Source organism: Elgaria multicarinata, chromosome 14 (genome assembly GCF_023053635.1).
Source record: "Elgaria multicarinata webbii isolate HBS135686 ecotype San Diego chromosome 14, rElgMul1.1.pri, whole genome shotgun sequence".
Taxonomy (NCBI): Eukaryota; Metazoa; Chordata; class Lepidosauria; order Squamata; family Anguidae; genus Elgaria; species Elgaria multicarinata.
In genome coordinates, this window is record NC_086184.1 from 32,305,746 (window position 1) to 32,323,761 (window position 18,016).

At 44.8% G+C, this 18,016-nt stretch overlaps 1 protein-coding gene across 1 annotated transcript in view; it reads left to right on the top strand.

Annotated features, from left to right (window-relative positions):
* Nucleotides 1-17,851, top strand: part of WTIP (WT1 interacting protein) — a 76,406-nt gene extending 58,555 nt beyond the window's left edge. Inside the window, exons 4-8 of the mRNA XM_063141481.1 lie at nucleotides 6,458-6,520; nucleotides 7,953-8,083; nucleotides 8,897-8,948; nucleotides 10,162-10,230; nucleotides 13,018-17,851. Coding sequence (XP_062997551.1) covers nucleotides 6,458-6,520; nucleotides 7,953-8,083; nucleotides 8,897-8,948; nucleotides 10,162-10,230; nucleotides 13,018-13,170 — 468 coding nt within the window. The 3' untranslated portion in view covers nucleotides 13,171-17,851. The remainder of the gene's footprint in view (nucleotides 1-6,457; nucleotides 6,521-7,952; nucleotides 8,084-8,896; nucleotides 8,949-10,161; nucleotides 10,231-13,017) is intronic.
* The last annotated feature ends 165 nt before the right edge of the window (nucleotides 17,852-18,016 follow it).

Below are 18,016 nucleotides of genomic sequence, written 5' to 3' on the forward strand. Positions count from 1 at the left end.
GACGGTCTGGATGGTAAAGCACTTTGCATGTTGAAACTTGCGTGATCTGAATCTTGGCTCTCCCCAAACTTCTCATTATCTCAAGTTAGGTGTGTGGTGTCATTAAGTGTTTTGTTGGAGGGCTTTTGGATGCTGACGCAGCCATTCAAATAAATACCAATTATAGTAGATTATGTTTATCAGAAGTGTTTCTGGTTGCACTCTACACTCCAGTTCACGATTTACAGACACGGGGAAGCAAGTGGGAGTTTGCCCTTTTTATAGATGCGCCATGTCATATATCAAGGCCCAAAGGCTTTGCTTGACGTAGCATGTTGAGTTTTATAGTCTGCACTGCGCACTGGACAAGGTAGAATTGGAACTGCATTTTAGACTTGTGTCTACTTTTTCTGGTTCATGCAATCAGACTAGGCCCGCAATGGACTTCGAAATGTGTCTTTGGCAGAAATCTTCGGTTGTGATAAATCACTCTGCAACTTCTTCACTAAACTTTTAAAGCTCAGCTAAAAACTTTTCTTTTTCCTAAAGCTTTTAAAACTTGATTTTGTTTTGACTTTATACTGTTAGTTTTACCCTACCCAGTGCCTGTTTACCCTACCCTGTGCCTGTTTGCATTCTCTTCCCCTCTTTATTGTTTTATTATGATTTTATTAGAATGTAAGCCTATGCGGCAGGGTCTTGCTATTTACTGTTTTACTCTGTACAGCACCATGTACATTGATGGTGCTATATAAATAAATAAATAAATAATAATAATAATAATAATAATAATAATAATAAACTATGGTGGGTCTTTTAAAACCCCTGGGCGTGTTCCACATCATGAAGCAATAGTGTTAGGTGGGGATTTCCATTTTAAATTGATAATCTTCTTTAAGGTCTAAATTTATGAAAGAAATGTAGCGGGAGGAATAATTTTCATTAAACATTTTTGAAATAGGTTGATTTTTTAAAATCTTTTGTATGTTCTGTACTAACTAAATCTGGGGGGCTTTGAGGCCTTTTGATCATGTCAGATAAAATCTTTATTGGATTTGTTTTAGTCTGCTAATTAAATGTTCAAAATTGTTCAATGTGAATGATAAGATCAAACCCACAGCAAGAGATTGTTCAGGGCTAAATTCCAAATCAGTGGTGCGGGAAGAGGGGGGATTGGGCGTGTGTGTTATAAACAGCTTTCCCCAACCTGGTGCCCTCCATATGTGTTAGATCTCCCACTTCTAGTCAGCATGATGGGAGTTGCAGTCCAGCGCATCTGGAGGCCACCTAGTTGGGGACAGTTTATGCAAAATAACAGTGCTCATTGAAACCTACATTATCTGAATCTTGGCTCCTCCAGACTTCTCACCACCCCAAGTTAGGTGTGTGGTGTAGGAGGGTGAGGACCTTAGCTCAGTTCCATCTCATTTAGGCTGAAACCTAAACATCCATTCAACCACAACATAAAAGAGTTTCAAGCTTCTGCAGATCAATACATTTACCTGAAAATGAGCACAAATATCACACTGAAGCAAAGGGGGGCATTGTGTACACTTTGCTATTGAATTTGTGGGCCACTGCAGCATTTTCCTAAATTAGAAGGCCCTGGTCTTGTCCATCTTATTTTACAAATGTGATGCTCCCATTAAACATGAAATATGGGCTGAACGTAATGGGCTTGGTTGCATAGAAAAGAGATTTTGTGTCTGCTTTCCTCTCTTCTCTTCTCAATAGCGTAATTTATGGCCATTCAGGGAACCATAAACGACATAAACCTGCCCATGAGGCCGTTCACTTCTCCCAGAGTTCTGTCCCCGGTTAATCAATAAACGGTCTTTTGCATTCCTTATCAAGTGACAGCCAGATGGTTCAGTTAAATTCATTGTGACAGGGCTGTAGATTTAGCTGGGTTTTATACCATTGATAATCCCCTGCCGTCTGCTCTGCCTGGACCTTCCCACCTGTTTTCCCCCAAACCCTAAGGTCATCACCTTCGGAAAGATGCTCGCCAGATGGTCGCTGCTAGAGCTAGCCTGGGTTTCTTGGTAAATGAGGTGGTTTTGTTTCCCTGGTGAAATAAAACGGAGAGGAAAGCAAGAATGGAAGACAGCAGGATTGTCCTGATGATATCTTTAGGGAGATCCTTCCCATCAGCTAGTCTGCTGAGGAACCCAAGAGGATTCTGGGGCACGTGCTCCGTTCGCACAGAGAAACCAGCAAGATTGCAAGGCCTCACCTGTTCCAGTAAGCTAATGAGCACACTCCTTCGTCCTAGAGCATTTTCACTATGGCCTTGGATGTCACACTTACTCGGGGCCAGTTCACACATGATGTAAGAGCAAACTCAGGTTTGCCACCACATCTACATTCCACAAGGAGCCACAGCCAGTCTCCCTGTATGACATCGGTTTGTTTGCATTCCTGCTTTGCATTTTCAGGTGAATACCTAAAAGAAAAGAAAAAAGAAACATGAATATATCACGCGTGAAGTAGTCTCCAGTCAGTGAGCAGGGGGTTGGACTCGATGGCCTTCTAGGCCCCTTCCAACTCTAGGATTCTTTCTACGATTCTATGATCCCCGTGGGAGGCCAGACTGGAGCACAAGGGAGACAAGTGCCATAAGCCAGAGGAGCAGAGAGGCCAATGGTCTTGGCTGTGCAAGCGCTCCCCTGGCTGCACATCCTGGATCAACGGAGGAGGGGCACCACGAGGCTGAGGAACAAGGGCCGCATAAGGTCACAGTAGAGTGGCAGGCTCTGAGTGTTCTGGCACGGTCTTCGAAGGGACTAGCCTTCACTGGTCAACTCTAACTTGCAAGGTCGTTGAGAGGCTAAAACAAATAAAAAGTGTCTTGCAGAGTTGTTGTAAGGCTAAAAATTGCTACTCTGAGCTCCTGAGTGGAAGAGCAAGCTGGGAATTCTAATACAGAATTTTAAATATTTCTGCTTCCATCTTCCTTTGTTGAAAACCATTCTCCATGACTACATTTAAAAGAATTATGACAGCAGGGGCACTTAGGTAAAATTACCAAATAGATAACCAAAACCATTTTCTTATTTTTTTCTAATCACAGAATTCAGGATTAGTTGGTGCAGAGCCCCCCCCCCCCCCCCCCCGGCCCTCCTAAAAAATGAAAAAGACACAGAATTCAGTGTCAAGATCATAGATTCTTAGAATAGTAGAGTTGGAAGGGGCCTATAAGGTGAACAAAGACAATAAATAGTACTGGCCAAAACACCTTTGGAGCCGTGGAAAAACAGAAAGAAGAAAACCCAGTTTTTGGTGCAAAAATAATTTTAACAATCTGCACTAAGTTGATCTCAAGGAATATTGAACTGCCTTTCTGCACTCTTGTATGTATTTTTTTTTAAAAAAAATCCAAATTAAAATGTAGATCTATTTTTTTTATTTTGAAATACAGTTGAGATTAGCTTGGTGCAGCTTCTTTGAAATAACTGCTATTAGTTTGCACTTTGGTTCTTCCTCCTGTATTTTGCTGTGTCTTGGTCCACATGTGCACACATGCATGTGTGCACACGCACACACCATCTGTGCATTGGACCCTTAGCCTGGCATGCAACAAATCCTTGGCTGCAAGGAGCGTGCCTCCACCCTGGTGCTTCCAAGGCTGTCTTGGCCAGGCAGCCCACCTTTTGCCCTGCCCTTGCCCTGTGTTCTGAGGGATGCCCTTTAAAAATAAACAAAAATCCCTGCAATAGCTCCAAATTTGTTCAGATAATCAAATATTGGGCTTCGTGTCCATGGAGTGGGCCAATTCCGAACTAGTGTTGATAGGGCAATGGCTTGTCCACAGCAGAGCAACCCTTCTGCATAGGAGGAGAGGGCAGGCGTGTGGCGTTGTGTTTATATTGAACTGGAATAAGGTGAGGTAAAGTCCACCCCACAGCAAATAAGTGTTTAAACATTAGCTGGCTGGAATTCCAGAGCAGCAGGTCCGTTTGGCGTTCAAAGCACTTGACATTATGCTTACAAATGCGTGTCTAATTTTGGAAGACGTTGAGAAAATGCAACTTGTACCTTAAATCAACCTTAGAATCATAGAATCATAGAATAGCTGAGCTGGAAGGGGCCTACAAGGCCATCGAGTCCAACCCCCTGCTCAATGCAGGAATCCACCCTAAAGCATCCTCGACAGATGGTTGTCCAGCTGCCTCTTGAAGGTCTCTAGTGTGGGAGAGCCCACAACCTCCCTAGGTAACTGATTCCACCGTCGCACTGCTCTAACAGTCAGGAAGTTTTTCCTGATGTCCAGCTGGAATCTGGCTTCCTTTAACTTGAGCCCATTATTCCGTGTCCTGCACTCTGGGAGGGTCGAGAAGAGATCCTGGTCCCCCTCTGTGTGACAACCTTTTAAGTATTTGAAGAGTGCTATCATGTCTCCCCTCCATCTTCTCTTCTCCAGGCTAAACATGCCCGTTCTTTCCTTCCATCTGTTGCAGCTGAATTCCATTGTTTTAAGTCTTGTTCAGAGCTCTAGGCAGCCTAGGGAAGGTGGAGGTCTCTCCTAGGGAAGCTCTAGGAAGCTCTAGGCAGCTCAGGTCTCTCCTAGGGAAGGTGGAGTTTCAGGAAGGAGGGAAGGTCTCCCCTTGCGAGGTCTTCTCCTGCTATGCACCAATAAGGCCCAGGTTTGGGGGCTGCCTGCCAGTCCCCAAACGGATAGTTATATAAAATGGCTAGCCGGGTCTGGAGAATGGGAAAGGGAAAAGCAGTCATTTTTCCTTTCCTTTGCTTCCCACAAGTTATCAGAGGCTTGAACAGGCCAATTTCCTCTTCCCTTCCCACCTCTGCTTTCCATTTTCTTCTTCTCAGCCGCCATTTTAACCTTCTGTGCACCGTGGCAGGTCACTGTCAGGCTGTTTGGTGGTGTTGGTTTGTAATTGTATATTTCTCTTTGTATTTCAAAAACTTACAACACAACCATCACCAAGCAAATTGTTAACTGTTGCTTAATTGAGGATATCCAACCTCACAAGGAATGTAGGGTTGTGGCATCACAACCATGGTGTTATTACCTGAAAGCTCTTTCCTTCTCCTGAGCTCCATTTCCCTGCCATCAATTGCTATTTTGTTTTTGGGTGGTGTCATTTTGCTTCTCAACTGAAAGACACTCAGCCACCTGAGTTTCCTGTCAGAGGGAACAAGTGGGACCTGCAACAAAATGTTGCAGTGTATCCACACCTCCTACAGTAGTGTTCCCATTCCTTCCCCACCCACCCCCATCCCCACATTCTGTCTTTCTTTTCCTGACCTCACTCTGTATTCTGTAGCTACTGAGCATGGCCGGTCTTCATGGGGAGGGGCGGGTTCCGTGTGTGTGTGTGTGTGTGTGTGTGTGTGTGTGTGTGTTTCAGGAAACCTCGGGGTTCCCCTGAGCATGTTGATTCATCCGTCTTGTATCTCAGTGGCCCTGTTTTGGCTACAATCCTGGTGGCACTGACCGCTTCAGTTTGCTATTAGAAGGAATAATGGCGGTGATAGCTTTGTCCAAATTGTTTAATTGAGTTCACAGCCCAGTTCTTTGGACCAAATTCTGAAAATGCTGCCTTCCATTTAGATTAGAGCTGCTCCAAATACCCTCTGGTTTTGTTTTTTTTAGTAGAAAGTAGCCATTTCCATGGGATTGGATTTTGGCCCCAACCCAGAGCACTTAGATTCACCTTTTTCTATACTGTTTGGTGCCATTTTCCTCCCTGACTGCTGTTTCTTCCTCCTTCCTGGGCTTTATAGGTGATTCCATCTAATCTGTGCAAAAGGCATGTAAAGTAGCCCCTTTGCCCTCCTACTTCCCCTCACACACATGGAGATTAGAAAGTTCCAATCCCAGCTTGTGGTAAACCAGTTCGCTTTATCACCCAAACCTGGCAAATTAGAGTTTGTACCATTAAGTTCATTTGAATCGGCAAACCAGGATTGGACCTTTCTAACCTCCACGTTGTGTGGGGCTGTGCCTGTGTATGTGTAAATGAATTCTAGTTGCGAACACCAGACTGAGTCTCTGCCTCTTTCATTTTGAACGTGTTTGTACCACCCCCTCTTCTCTTCCTTGTTGGGATACGGCAGCTACCTCTGGAATTACCTTCTGCGTGTTTTCAAAGTAAGCCCACCATTGCAAGTCCTCAAAGGCTGTTTTTTAGTGAAAGATGAGACTATTGGGATTACAAAGTTCTACATCCGGGTCGATTGTGCTTGCAAAACCTCAGAATCACCAATATCCCTATGAAGAGGGGCATGCAGGTGGTCTCCTCACTTGAGAGCTTTTGCATTTATGTTTCCAGTTTGGCCATTATTCAGCAAGATTTGGCAGGTTTGTTTGATTCTTGTTGAAGGGGAAAAGGTTTGTGTGAAAAAACAGAGCTCTAGAGCAAGAACGAAAGAGAGCAAGGGGGGTGAGTAACCACATTTTCCTTCTCTCTCTCTCTCTCTCTCTCTCTCTCTCTCTCTCTCTCTCTCAAACCAGTATTCAGGTTTCCAGCAAACCGCAGACAAGTGCTTCATTTGTGGACACCTCATAATGGAAATGGTAAGAGTACAGGCTTCTGAAATGGGGGATTTATTTATTTATTTATTTATTTATTACATTTTTATACCGCCCAATAGCCAAAGCTCTCTGAGCGGCTCACAAAAATTAAAACCATGAGGAACATGATAAAACAACCAATAATCTAAAAACCCAAATACAAAATACAATATAAAAAGCACAACCAGGATAAAACTACATAGCAGAAATTGATATAGGGTTAAAATACAGAATTAAAACAGCAAAATTTAAGTTAAATTAGGTATTAAAATACCGAGAAAATAAAAAAGTCTTCAGCTGGCGCCGAAAAGAATACAGTGTAGGCGCCAGGCGGACCTCTCTGGGGACCTCATTCCACAGCCGGGGTGCCACAACAGAGGAAGCCCTCCTCCTAGTAGCCAACTGACATATTGGGCCGTGTTTCTTCCTCTTTCACTTTATTTAGGCTGGGCAGGCTTACACACACACACATACATACACACACATACCATTTGTTCCTGAATTCAAACAATGCCACAGGTTATGAAACATGTAAGACATCTTTATGTGATTGAACCTATTTTGATGTTAAAAAACCCAATGACCTAAAAGCTTTTGAGTTACCTTAACTATTTTGTCCAGTAGAATGCTGCCTGATCAAATGTTTTGTGTACCTTGAATATTTGCACTCTTACATCAATATAAATTGGCCCATAGAAGATGATATCACCTTATCTGTTTCGTATATTTGAAAGCAGTTACTCTTTGACTGGGAGCGACTATCCGAGAGGGAAACTACGCGGTGTTGGTGCCTTTAAGGGCTCCTCTGTATGAATGACTTATTGCACACTCATGATTGGCCACTCACAAAGGTTTTGGGGTTGATTTCATAAAAACAACCAGGACATCTCCCACCGAATCCTCTAGAAATCCTGGGATAAAAAGAACCACTTTTAAAATGGTAATAGCCAGAAAACAGCAGGATTGTCTGCCACTAGATGGCACTGTCTCAATAGAACTCAATGGAACTGAATGCAGGGGGTGTATTAAATTAAAATCCCTTGCTGCCCCTCTCCTCCCATGTAACACAGCCCATAACAATCATGACAAAGAACCAGGAAGCAGAAAAGCTCGAGGTAAACAACACAGTTTCCCTTTAAATGAGATGGAAGCTCCAAAGCAGCCTTCCCCAACCTGGTGCCCTCCAGATGTGTTAAACTACAACTCTAGCTAGGGCATGCTGGGAGTTATAGTCCAACACATCTAGACAGCACAAAGCTAGAGAAGTCTGCTCTAGAGTCTGCCATTCTAGCACTCTGAGGAATAGAGTGATTTTTTCCCAGCCTTGTGCATCATTGGTTTCTACTTTGGAAATAAAAGTGTGGATGTGTAGGAAATAAAGCCCAGGGGAAACGGTGGCTTTTCTTGATCCTTGGCCCTTTTGGTTCTATTCCAGATTTTGCAGGCCCTGGGGAAGTCCTACCACCCTGGCTGTTTCCGCTGTGTGGCGTGCAATGAATGCCTGGACGGCGTCCCGTTCACTGTAGACGTGGAGAACAATATCTACTGTGTCAAAGATTATCACACGTGAGAACGCGGGATCTTGGAGGAGGGAACGGGCCAGAGCACGCAGGAGACGAGGAAGGGTGGAAGGTTCCTTCCAGGTTTTACAAAGTAGCATTTAGAAAGAAGCAGCATCCAGTATTAAATCCATGGGGAGATCTGGGGGTAAGGGAGTTTCTCCAATAGCTTAGAGCGCTCTGGCTGGAAATATAAAAGGACCTTTGAAGGAGATCACATCTGGCGTCCTTTTTAAACATTTTTCTTGCTGTGTCAGTTAGATGCAAAGCATCCATGGTGTTCAAAAGGTTCCTTCAGTCAGGCCTGCAAACCCTGTGATTCGGTGAGAAAAAACATGGTTTGCTTGGCCATGCGCAGCAGCCCACTGGGGGCTCAGGTCAATTCCCGGCTTTCAGTACCTGCCCAGGGAAAGGAAGCAGGAGCGGCACGTGGCTGGTGGGCTGCATTGGCCTGGATGGGTCATCTCACATGGCGCAGCCCTGCCTTGCGTGGAAGGCAAAGGGGAGGGAGCACAGGAGGGTCCGTGGACCTGGTGCCTGAGTGGAAGCAGTCGGAGCACAGCCACCCTTCCCTGCTTGGAGCAGCCTCCCCCGACCGGGTGCTGCTGGTGTAGCGCTTGTATTTGTAGGATTCATTAATAAGGGAAGAGATGCCTTCTGTGTAGGAGATGAGATCCCATCGCAAAGCCTCCAGCGTTGCAAACAGCCCAAGCGTTAGCTGCAGTTTGAATGCTGCTGTGCTCTCCTGCCTCCCTCCCTCCCTTTCTTTCTTTCTCTTCTTTAAAAACAAAAGTGTCACCTATTTTCTCTTTCAACCTAGGGTTTTTGCACCAAAGTGTGCTTCCTGTAACCAGCCAATTTTACCAGCACAGGTATGATTTCTGTGCACCTTGTTTGATGTTATGCATGTGCCTTGCAGCCTGCCCGCCATCTCCTTGAATTTAGAAAGAAGCAGATGCTTGGAAGTCTCCTTCATAGTACAGCATTGCTGCGGTCAAAGTAAGACACTCACGAAGTCAAAAGCTCTCGGAAGTGGCACATGGCTCGCAGCCATGACAATCCTGCACGTGTTTCACTTGGAGTAAGACCCACTGAACTGAATGAGGCGTCGTTGTCTCGTGCCCTGCCTCAGACACCGGCTCTTCCAGCTGGGCTAGGTTGCCTCCTTTTTTGAGTCAGCCAGAGGTTGGAAAGGTTTGTAGCCGGAGTGGGCTACTTGTGGTGCTCTGGATGTTTGGCTTACAGCTGCCATCAGCCCTAGCCTTGTCCATGCCTCTGTGATGATGACCCTAGCCAGCATAGCCGATGGTGAGGGATGTTTTGGAGCTGTAGGCCAAAACATCTGGAAGGCCTCCAGTTGCCCACCCCTGGTTTATAGTAAAATTGCTGCATATTGCCTTGGTTTGGGCCAGCACCCATCTGCCTGCAAAGACTTCATTCACATATCTGATGTCCTAAACTAGGGATGTACAAAAAATAATATTATTTACATGTCTGCTATTGCATGGTATAGAAATGTAATAAATAAATAAGTAAATAAATAAATACCACCCAATATCCAAAGCTGTCTGGGTGGTTTACAAAAGAATAAAACGTTAAAACTACGATATAAAGCATAATATTCAAACCATTTACATTAAAAAAAAAACATTTTAAACTCTCAACAATAAACATCCCGGGATCAGTTAAAAACTTTATCATGTGCTGTCAAATGCCTGGGAGTAGAAGAAAGTCTTAACTTGTTGCCAAAAGGATGACAGTGTTGGTGCCAGGCAGACCTCAGTGGAAAGAGCATTCCAAATTGGGGGCTACCACCAAGAAGGCTCTCTCACTTTTTGAGGATTTTGTTAGTGTTTGCAAAGCATGCAAACCTGCCATGATCACAATGGCGGATGTGAACGGGAGGGAATGTTCTCTCAAAATGCTGGCACTTTTAAACATTTTGGGTGTGCTCTTTTGAAAATGTGCATTTCCCCCATTCAGAATGCATACTTTTCCTATTTGAATAAGGGGCGGGGAGGGTGAGGGGAAATTGCTTGTTCACCCACCCCTCTTCTTAACCCTTTGCTCTCTACCCCAAACCAGGGTTCCGAGGAGACCATCCGGGTGGTGTCGATGGACAGAGATTACCACGTGGAATGTTACCACTGTGAGGTAAGGGTTTGGAACTGCTGGCAGTGATGGACTTCCCACTCCCACACAGAAGGAGACCAAAGGCACTCGTGAACCAGAGAAGGGCTCGCCCGGGTGTTGCTAGGATGTTCTGCTTTTGTTTTGTTTGTGTATAAGGTTGCTTTGCCAATCTTTAATTAAATATTTCCTGGGTGTTTTACGATAGCTCACAGAACACAGTACAACAGCACTAATTAATGAAACAGTGTTCAAGATCAAAAGGCAGCACTAAAAACAATTACAGCAGCAACAACAAAAATGCATTATCAATTCAAAGCCTGGGGAAATGAGAAGATATTTGCCTGGCGCCTTGACGATGTTAACAGATGCCTGGTGAGCCTCCCTGGAAAGTGAGTTCCAAAGCATGGGGCCATCACTGAAAAGTTTCTGTCCCCTGCTGCCACTCACCTCACTAGAGATGGCAGAGGGCCTCTAAGGAAGATCTCGGTGTACGGGTAGGTTGTTGGGGGCAGGGAGACGTCCTTTCACATATTCTAGTCTCAAGTTTTGTCAGGCTTTTAAATCAGCCTTCTCCAATCAAGTGCTCTCCAGATGCATTGGACTTCAATGCCCATGGCCATTGGCTGGGAATGATGGGAGATGCAGTATTGAGGGCACCTGGCCAGAAAAGGCTGCTGTAAAGCTAAGTACCAGCGCTTTAAATTGTGCTTGGAAACAACCAGAAGCCAGTGAATACCAAGGCGTCAGAGTTGCCTCGCACGTTCCTTTTGACATACACCTGTAGAATCATGGCCAGGCCCCCAAATCAGGCACATAATTTGCCAGGGCCTCCCACACAGTAGCATGAGACTCACTTAGAAAAATCCCCAGTGAATTTTGCCCTCACTGGCTTTGTTAGGAAGTCTCCCAGCCGTTCCATTGTCTTTGCTCCTGCTGCCTCTTCCAACAAAAATATATTCCACAAATTATTATTATTATTTATTTATTTATTTATTTATATAGCACCATCAATGTACATGGTGCTGTACAGAGTAAAACAATAAAATAGCAAGACCCTGCCGCATAGGCTTACATTCTAATAAAATCATAATAAAACAATAAGGAGGGGAAGAGAATGCACCAAACAGGCACAGGGTAGAGTAAAACTAACAGTATAAAAGTCAGAACAAAATCAAGTTTTAAAAGCTTTAGGAAAAAGAAAAGTTTTTAGCTGAGCTTTAAGTTGTGATTGAGCTTGTAGATCTCAAATGTTCTGGAAGAGCGTTCCAGGCGTAAGGGGCAGCAGAAGAGAAGGGATGAAGCTGAGCAAGGGAAGTAGAGACCCTTGGGCAGGCGAGAAACATGGCATCAGAGGAGCGAAGAGCACGAGCGGGGCAATAGTGTGAGAGGAGAGAGGAGAGATAGGAAGGAGCTAGACAGTGAAAAGCTTTGAAGGTCAACAGGAGAAGTTTATATTGAATTCTGAAGTGAATTGGAAGCCAATGAAGAGATTTCAGAAGCGGAGTAACATGGTCAGAGCGGCGAGCCAAGAAGATGATCTTAGCGGCAGAGTGGTGAACGGAAACCAACGGACTGATGTGAGAAGAAGGAAGGCCAGAGAGAAGAAGGTTGCAGTAGTCCAACCGAGAAATAACCAGTGCATGAACAAGCGTCTTGGCAGAAGAGACAGACAAAAATGGTCGAATCCTGGCAATATTATACAGGGTATACAAATGTAAATAGATTGGGGAATTTTCTCGTCCATCCATATCTAGGGGTTCAGGAGGGGGTCCACCCAAAGAGCAGAGCGGCGGAAGCAGCAGCAGACACCGCACAGTGTTGGGGAGTGTTGCTGCTGCCTTCTTTAAGCAGAGGCTGGGCTGCAGAGCAGAGCTCCAAGCACAGCTGCCCTCTTCATTCCCCAGAGTTGTCTATGGCTTTGGAGGCTGCCTGAGGAAGGAAGGAAGGAAGGAAGGAAGGAAGGAAGGAAGGAAGGAAGGAAGGAAGGAAGATGGTGGGAGGGGTGCACCTGGAGTTTCCAACCACATACACACACAGTGCTGTGATGGCCAGGGTCACTCTTGGGGCTTCCAAGCCAGGCCAACAGCCCGTGGTCCAGCCAGGGCCATGCCACAGCCCCATACACAAAGCAGGAAAGGCGAGATCTATCGCTGAACCTTGAAAGTGGGGCCAGGGCTTTGTTCCACCTAACTCAGCCTTGTCTACTCCGACGGGCACCAGCTTTACTGGGCCTTTGGTCTTTCCCACCCTCTGCCTCCTGAGGTCTTTTTACCTGGAGATTCCAGGGACGCAACCTGGGACCTTCTGCATCCAAAGCAGGTGCCTCCACTCTGTGCTATGGGCCCTCCCTGCTAAGAGTGTTCACGACAGCCTAGCAAGACTGATGATCTGTTCCTCTACCATTTCCTATTCCGGATGTTGGTTGTTCTCTGGTAATGCGGACACGGGGTTCCTGCAGCTGTGTGTATGCACACGTGGTGGATGCTATTAAATTATGTAGGCCACATGGAAGCATACGGCCATGTTTGCATGCTGAAGAAAATCTAGCGTGGAGATTCACTCCGTTGGCCTCAGTTCTTTCAGCCCAATCTAGCAGAGATGCAATTGACCTGTTATGAATATTTTTTCCATGTTTCCCCCCTAACTGTTCCCTAAGCCCTCCTTCCCCAACCAGCAGGTACCCTCCAGATGTGTTGGACTGCACCTCCCATATTCCCCAGCCAGCATGCCCCATGGCCATGGGAGTTGCAGGTTGGGGCAGGCTGCCCAACAGGCCAGCTCACCTGTGTGTCCTGTTTTTCCTCTTAGGACTGTGGGCTGCAGCTCAATGACGAGGAAGGCCGCCGTTGCTACCCTTTGGAGGGTCACCTGCTCTGCCACACCTGTCACATTAGACGCCTCGGGAGGAATGCGCCGCCACATCCTCCCCCTGGGTACCCGATGCACATTACAGAACTCTGAGGCGTTTCCTCCCCATCCAGTTGGGACCAGCAGAGAAGACGCTTTGATGAGAGAAGAGCTTGACCGATGACTCTTATAAAAAAAGACAATCGGCAAAGTTTATTTATTGCTTTGAAGACTGGGAAGAGAGGAGAGCCTCTCGGAGCGTGCGCCTGTGTTGCATTTGCCTAAAAAATTCCTCCCGAGACACCGGGTACTTGAAAAAGGATGCGCGCCGTGCAGGTGTGGCTGGAAAGCAGCGGGCATTTTTGAGCACTTTTGCTCCAAAGGGCCGTTGGTTCACCTTCGCTGGCTTCAGGTTTGCCCGATGGTAGTTCCGGTTTCCACAAGAATCTTAACCACCTGCAGCCAGGCTGCAGAGGAGCAAAGATTCGTGCGGCCTTTTTACACTGGGTCTCCTTGCAGCCTGGCCAGAGACAATTAAAAATGGCTTCAGAATGGCTTCATTGCAGGAGACAAGAAGATTGTTTTTTAGCGGGCATCAGATGGAAACACAGCTGAAAAGAAAGATGTTCTTCGATGTGGGAATTGGCCTTTGTCTTTCCACCGTAGCTGATTCCATTCTGGTGCCATGCATTGCCAGCAAGAGAGGGGAGGAAGCCCATTGTAGAAGGTTGTATGAAATGAGTGCATTGGGATTCATACACACAGAGTTATGTCCAGGGTGGGGTGGCGGGGAGGCGTAGATCTTTGGAATCCCTTGCTGGGGAAAGGAGTAGCAGTTTTGGGTGCCTGTCTGTTTGCTAATGGGGATGGGACAGGACACAGACACAACATAGTGGAAGGTTGCAAGGCTGGCTCAGAAGATTGATACCTCATAGCTGTCTGGAGCCTGGCAGGGGACTATATAGTTATGGGTACAGTTGCTTAAAACCGCTCCATTGGTGTAGAGCAGCCTTCTCTAGTCCCGTACCGTCCAGACATGTTGGACTACAGTGCCCACAACGCAGCCCAGCACATCTGGAGGGCAGCAGATTGAGAAGGCTGTTTTAGAGGGGTGCAGAAGCGCCAAGGGCTACCTGGGAGCGGAAATGCTGCAGGGGCTGCCCAGGCTGCTCACTGGGTCCCAGTGAGAGAAGCGCCAAGTAATGGCAGCCCCCTGGTGCTGTGTCTCGTTGGTCACCGGAATTGCGTCTCTCCCTGGGCACTTTGCCCTTGCAGCCTTCGCAAGCGGCGCATGAACAACGAGGGGCTTCCCAGGCAGCCTTTATCATTCTCCTGGTTTTGGGCACCTCACAAAGTAGCTTGTTTTAAAAACTGTTTCTGCAAATAACTCCAGCGCTCCTGGCTATGCCAAATTCTACTTGTTTCGCAATTGTGCAAGATCTGTATGTCTTCGTTTTGTTTTAAAGGGCATCAGATTTATGGTGTGGCTTCAGTGGCAGATGTCTTTTCCCTTAGGTCTTCTTGAACTGGCTTCCTCCATACTGTATTTTTACAACTCAGCTTTTGATCAGCCCAACTCTGGATGCCAAATTAATGATATTGAAATCCACAGCATTTTTATATCAATTTCATATCCAAATACTTAAAAGGATCTTTGAACAGAACAGAACAGTTTTCCAATTGGTCCTGTGCCATTGCTCCATTTACTTTGAAGGCCTCAAAACATTTTTTTCCAGGCTCATGAGAAGATGGGTTTGTGCCTTGTTTAATAAGGGACATCTGGGGGGAGGTTACATCCAGTGGTGTCATCCCAGTAGCAGGAAGCTTCTGCCACTGGCGGAGGCCCTTTTTTATCCTTGTGCAAGTGTCAGATCCAATACTTTGATTCTGCTTGCACCAGCTGTTTCACAAGCTGTTGTGCAAATCGTGGAACAAGGCATTTTACAACTTCGTTAGTCTAGATGTTGCTTCTGCTAATTGTGCTAGTTCTGGGTTATATCCAGTGTTATGAGAGTGGAAGAATTAATTTTAAATGTTTTAATCTTTTGTAAACTGCCCAGAGAGCTTTGGTTATGGGGCGGTATAGAAATGTAATAAAATAATAGTAATAATAACAACAACACAGATTGGCGTTGATCTGCTAATGATTGTACAAGTGCTATCAGAACTAGCCCAACTAGCATAAGCAACACCTAGTCTTAATGAGTGAGTTGTGCAACATCTTGTACAACAATTTGCAGAACAGCTTGCGTAATGGCTTGTGCAACACCTCGCACAAGCAGAATCAAAGTATTGGATAGGACACTTGCATAAGGATAAAACTGGATTTCCACAAACAGCAGCATCTTTGCACTAGCAGAATGACACAACTGGGAACAACCCCGGATCTCAAGAAACAGGTTCAAATGTATAGTGAGAGAAAGAGAGAGAGAGCGCTAATTTGCACCATTTGGTAATATGAGCGGACAACTGAGGGAAGCATGTGGCAGAAAAATATCCATCAGGATTTAGCCTCATGAGACTTTACCCATAGCCTATCCAGGGGCAATTTTGTAACCCAGAGATTTCCTTGAAATCCTAGCAAAAGTATCAAATAGGAAAAATGTGTTTTATAAAAGGAGCTGGCGGTCCATAGAATGTATACATTTTTCCTGTTGCCTGAGCTTTTAAAAATCCTCAGAACTCTGGAATGTAGTCTGTATAGGAAGTCAGATTATCTTGGTGTTCAGTTTGTTTGTTTTAAATGTCAGATTATCAGTTGCCTGTTGGAGGCACATGGCTGTTGTTACAACTCTCTGCAGCCGCATAAGAATTAACCAGCCTTAAGCATGTTTTATTAATTCCTTAACTTAATGGGCCTTAAATGGTTTTAACGTCCTTTTGCTGTTGAGACTTTTCTGCTGTGAACAGTTGGTGCACCAATAATTTCAGCAAAACTACACCCAAATGGGAATTTGATGCTTTTGTTTTAAAGCTGCCAAGAATAACAACCAAGTATAACAGCAGTTCCATGATTAGACTGCAACTCATGTTGAATTCCCCAAAATGTTTTATTTTGGAATTATATGGGAAAATACACATTTCTGCAAAAAAACACTACAGGAGTGTCCTGCAATGATGAGATTTTTCTCCTTTTTACTTTTCAAAATACTGCAAGGATACAGAATATAGCTGTGCTCACTCCAGCAACGAAGGAGTGCGGCCATTCCGAATTACTTCTGAACCTATGTAGGATGTGGTTTGTCGGGCCCACAAGGTGATATGGGTGGTAGGCGCTGCCCTGAGGCCTCCTGAATTTCTGGAGCCTGCTGCAGGTGGGAAGGAGAGAGCCCACTTCGCAAGCAATTCTTAAATCTGGATTTTTAATAGTCTTTCTGCCACCCCACACACCTTCCCCATGATCAAACCATCCCAGAATATATGGCATTGTTTTGAAAACAATGCTGGGCGGATAAAATCTAGGACTGAAGAAAATGTCGCATTAATTCCAGTGTCTTCACTGTTTCAGTAGCAAACTTGTCAGTTCCTGTTTCTGCCTTAATCTTCAGTGCACAGCACAAAATCTAAAATATGTACATACACTATGGTCTTTCAGACTGTCATCCTTTTAGAACAGAATATTCACTTGTTTAAAAACTTCCCATTTTTTCCCTACACGGATCCATATATTTGTCTACACACTGAAAGTTTTATTTCTAGCAATGATAAGTTTGTTCCAACCAGAACATAACTGTTGGTTGTCATTTCCTTGTTTTCCCACAGAAAGTAGAATTTGATCACAGCTCAGTGGGGTCCTGGCTTACCAACTCCTCTTTTCGTCTTCAACAAAGGGGCTTGTTTGGGTATTCTTAGTTATTCTATTAAGGAGAAAGCAGCCAGAACGGTACATGCAGCAACTCTCAAACGGCCATGTGCTTCCAAGACAAGAAACATTTTACCACTTGTCTTCGTAAAATAAAGAGAGAGAAACACCTTCAAGTTGAGGGAGGGATTGTAGCTAAGCCTTAGACTACTTGCTTTGCACGCAGAAGGTCCCCGAGTCAGGTGGCAGGACAGGGCTTTCTCCTCCCCAGACCCAGGCGAGGTGCTGCCCATCAGGTAGACAAGCCTTCCCCAACCTGATGCCTTCTGGGTGTGTTGGACTATGATTCCCATCATCCACAGGCAGCACAGCCAATTAATATAGAATTGCTTTCCCACCCACTCCAAAAGAGGGTGCGCATTTCAAAACTCAGAATTTCAGTAAGTCCAAGAATGGATGGAGGAGCTCAGTGAAGTTCAACCAACGCTCTAAAGAAGGCATTCAAAAGCGGCTTTCTTATGCCCCAAGAAGAGTATGTGATTCATCGTGCAACTAATGCCGTAACTAGAGTATATAATTTGACTTAAATTAAGTTTTTTTTCTTGAGAAATATTTTCATTTTCTTTAAAAGAATATAGTTTTCTTCCAAGAACTTGGACCAATGTTGATTTTTATTTTGTAGGAAATATATAAATGCCCAATTTGTATATTATGTGTCTAGTTTACATGCTGCAAATGTGTTAGTTTAACCATGATTGTATATATCCTTCTAAAACCTCTGGCCTTTTAGTGCATAGATTGACTTGTCAGGATTTTGTATTGTCATTTGGTTTCCTTGATTGTCAAAGAATAAAAGTTGGGAAATGTAGATTTATTTATCTAAAGAAGAAGCGACTTGCTCTCGTCCTAAGTTATTTTAATATTAAAAGTCAGAATTTCATTTAACCTTAGATGTTATAATCTGCTTTTTTCAATAAAGACATTTTGTAGTTATCTTGGATCTTATAGTGTGTTATAGCAAGACTTGCTTTGTTGCAGGAACAAGCTGCGTGTTACATGCCAACACATTTAACACCACTCCCAACATGCCCCCCCTTTTAAAAATAGTGAAGCTACTTCAAGAACGGAAATTTAAAGCAGAAAAGTAGTGTGGGAGGG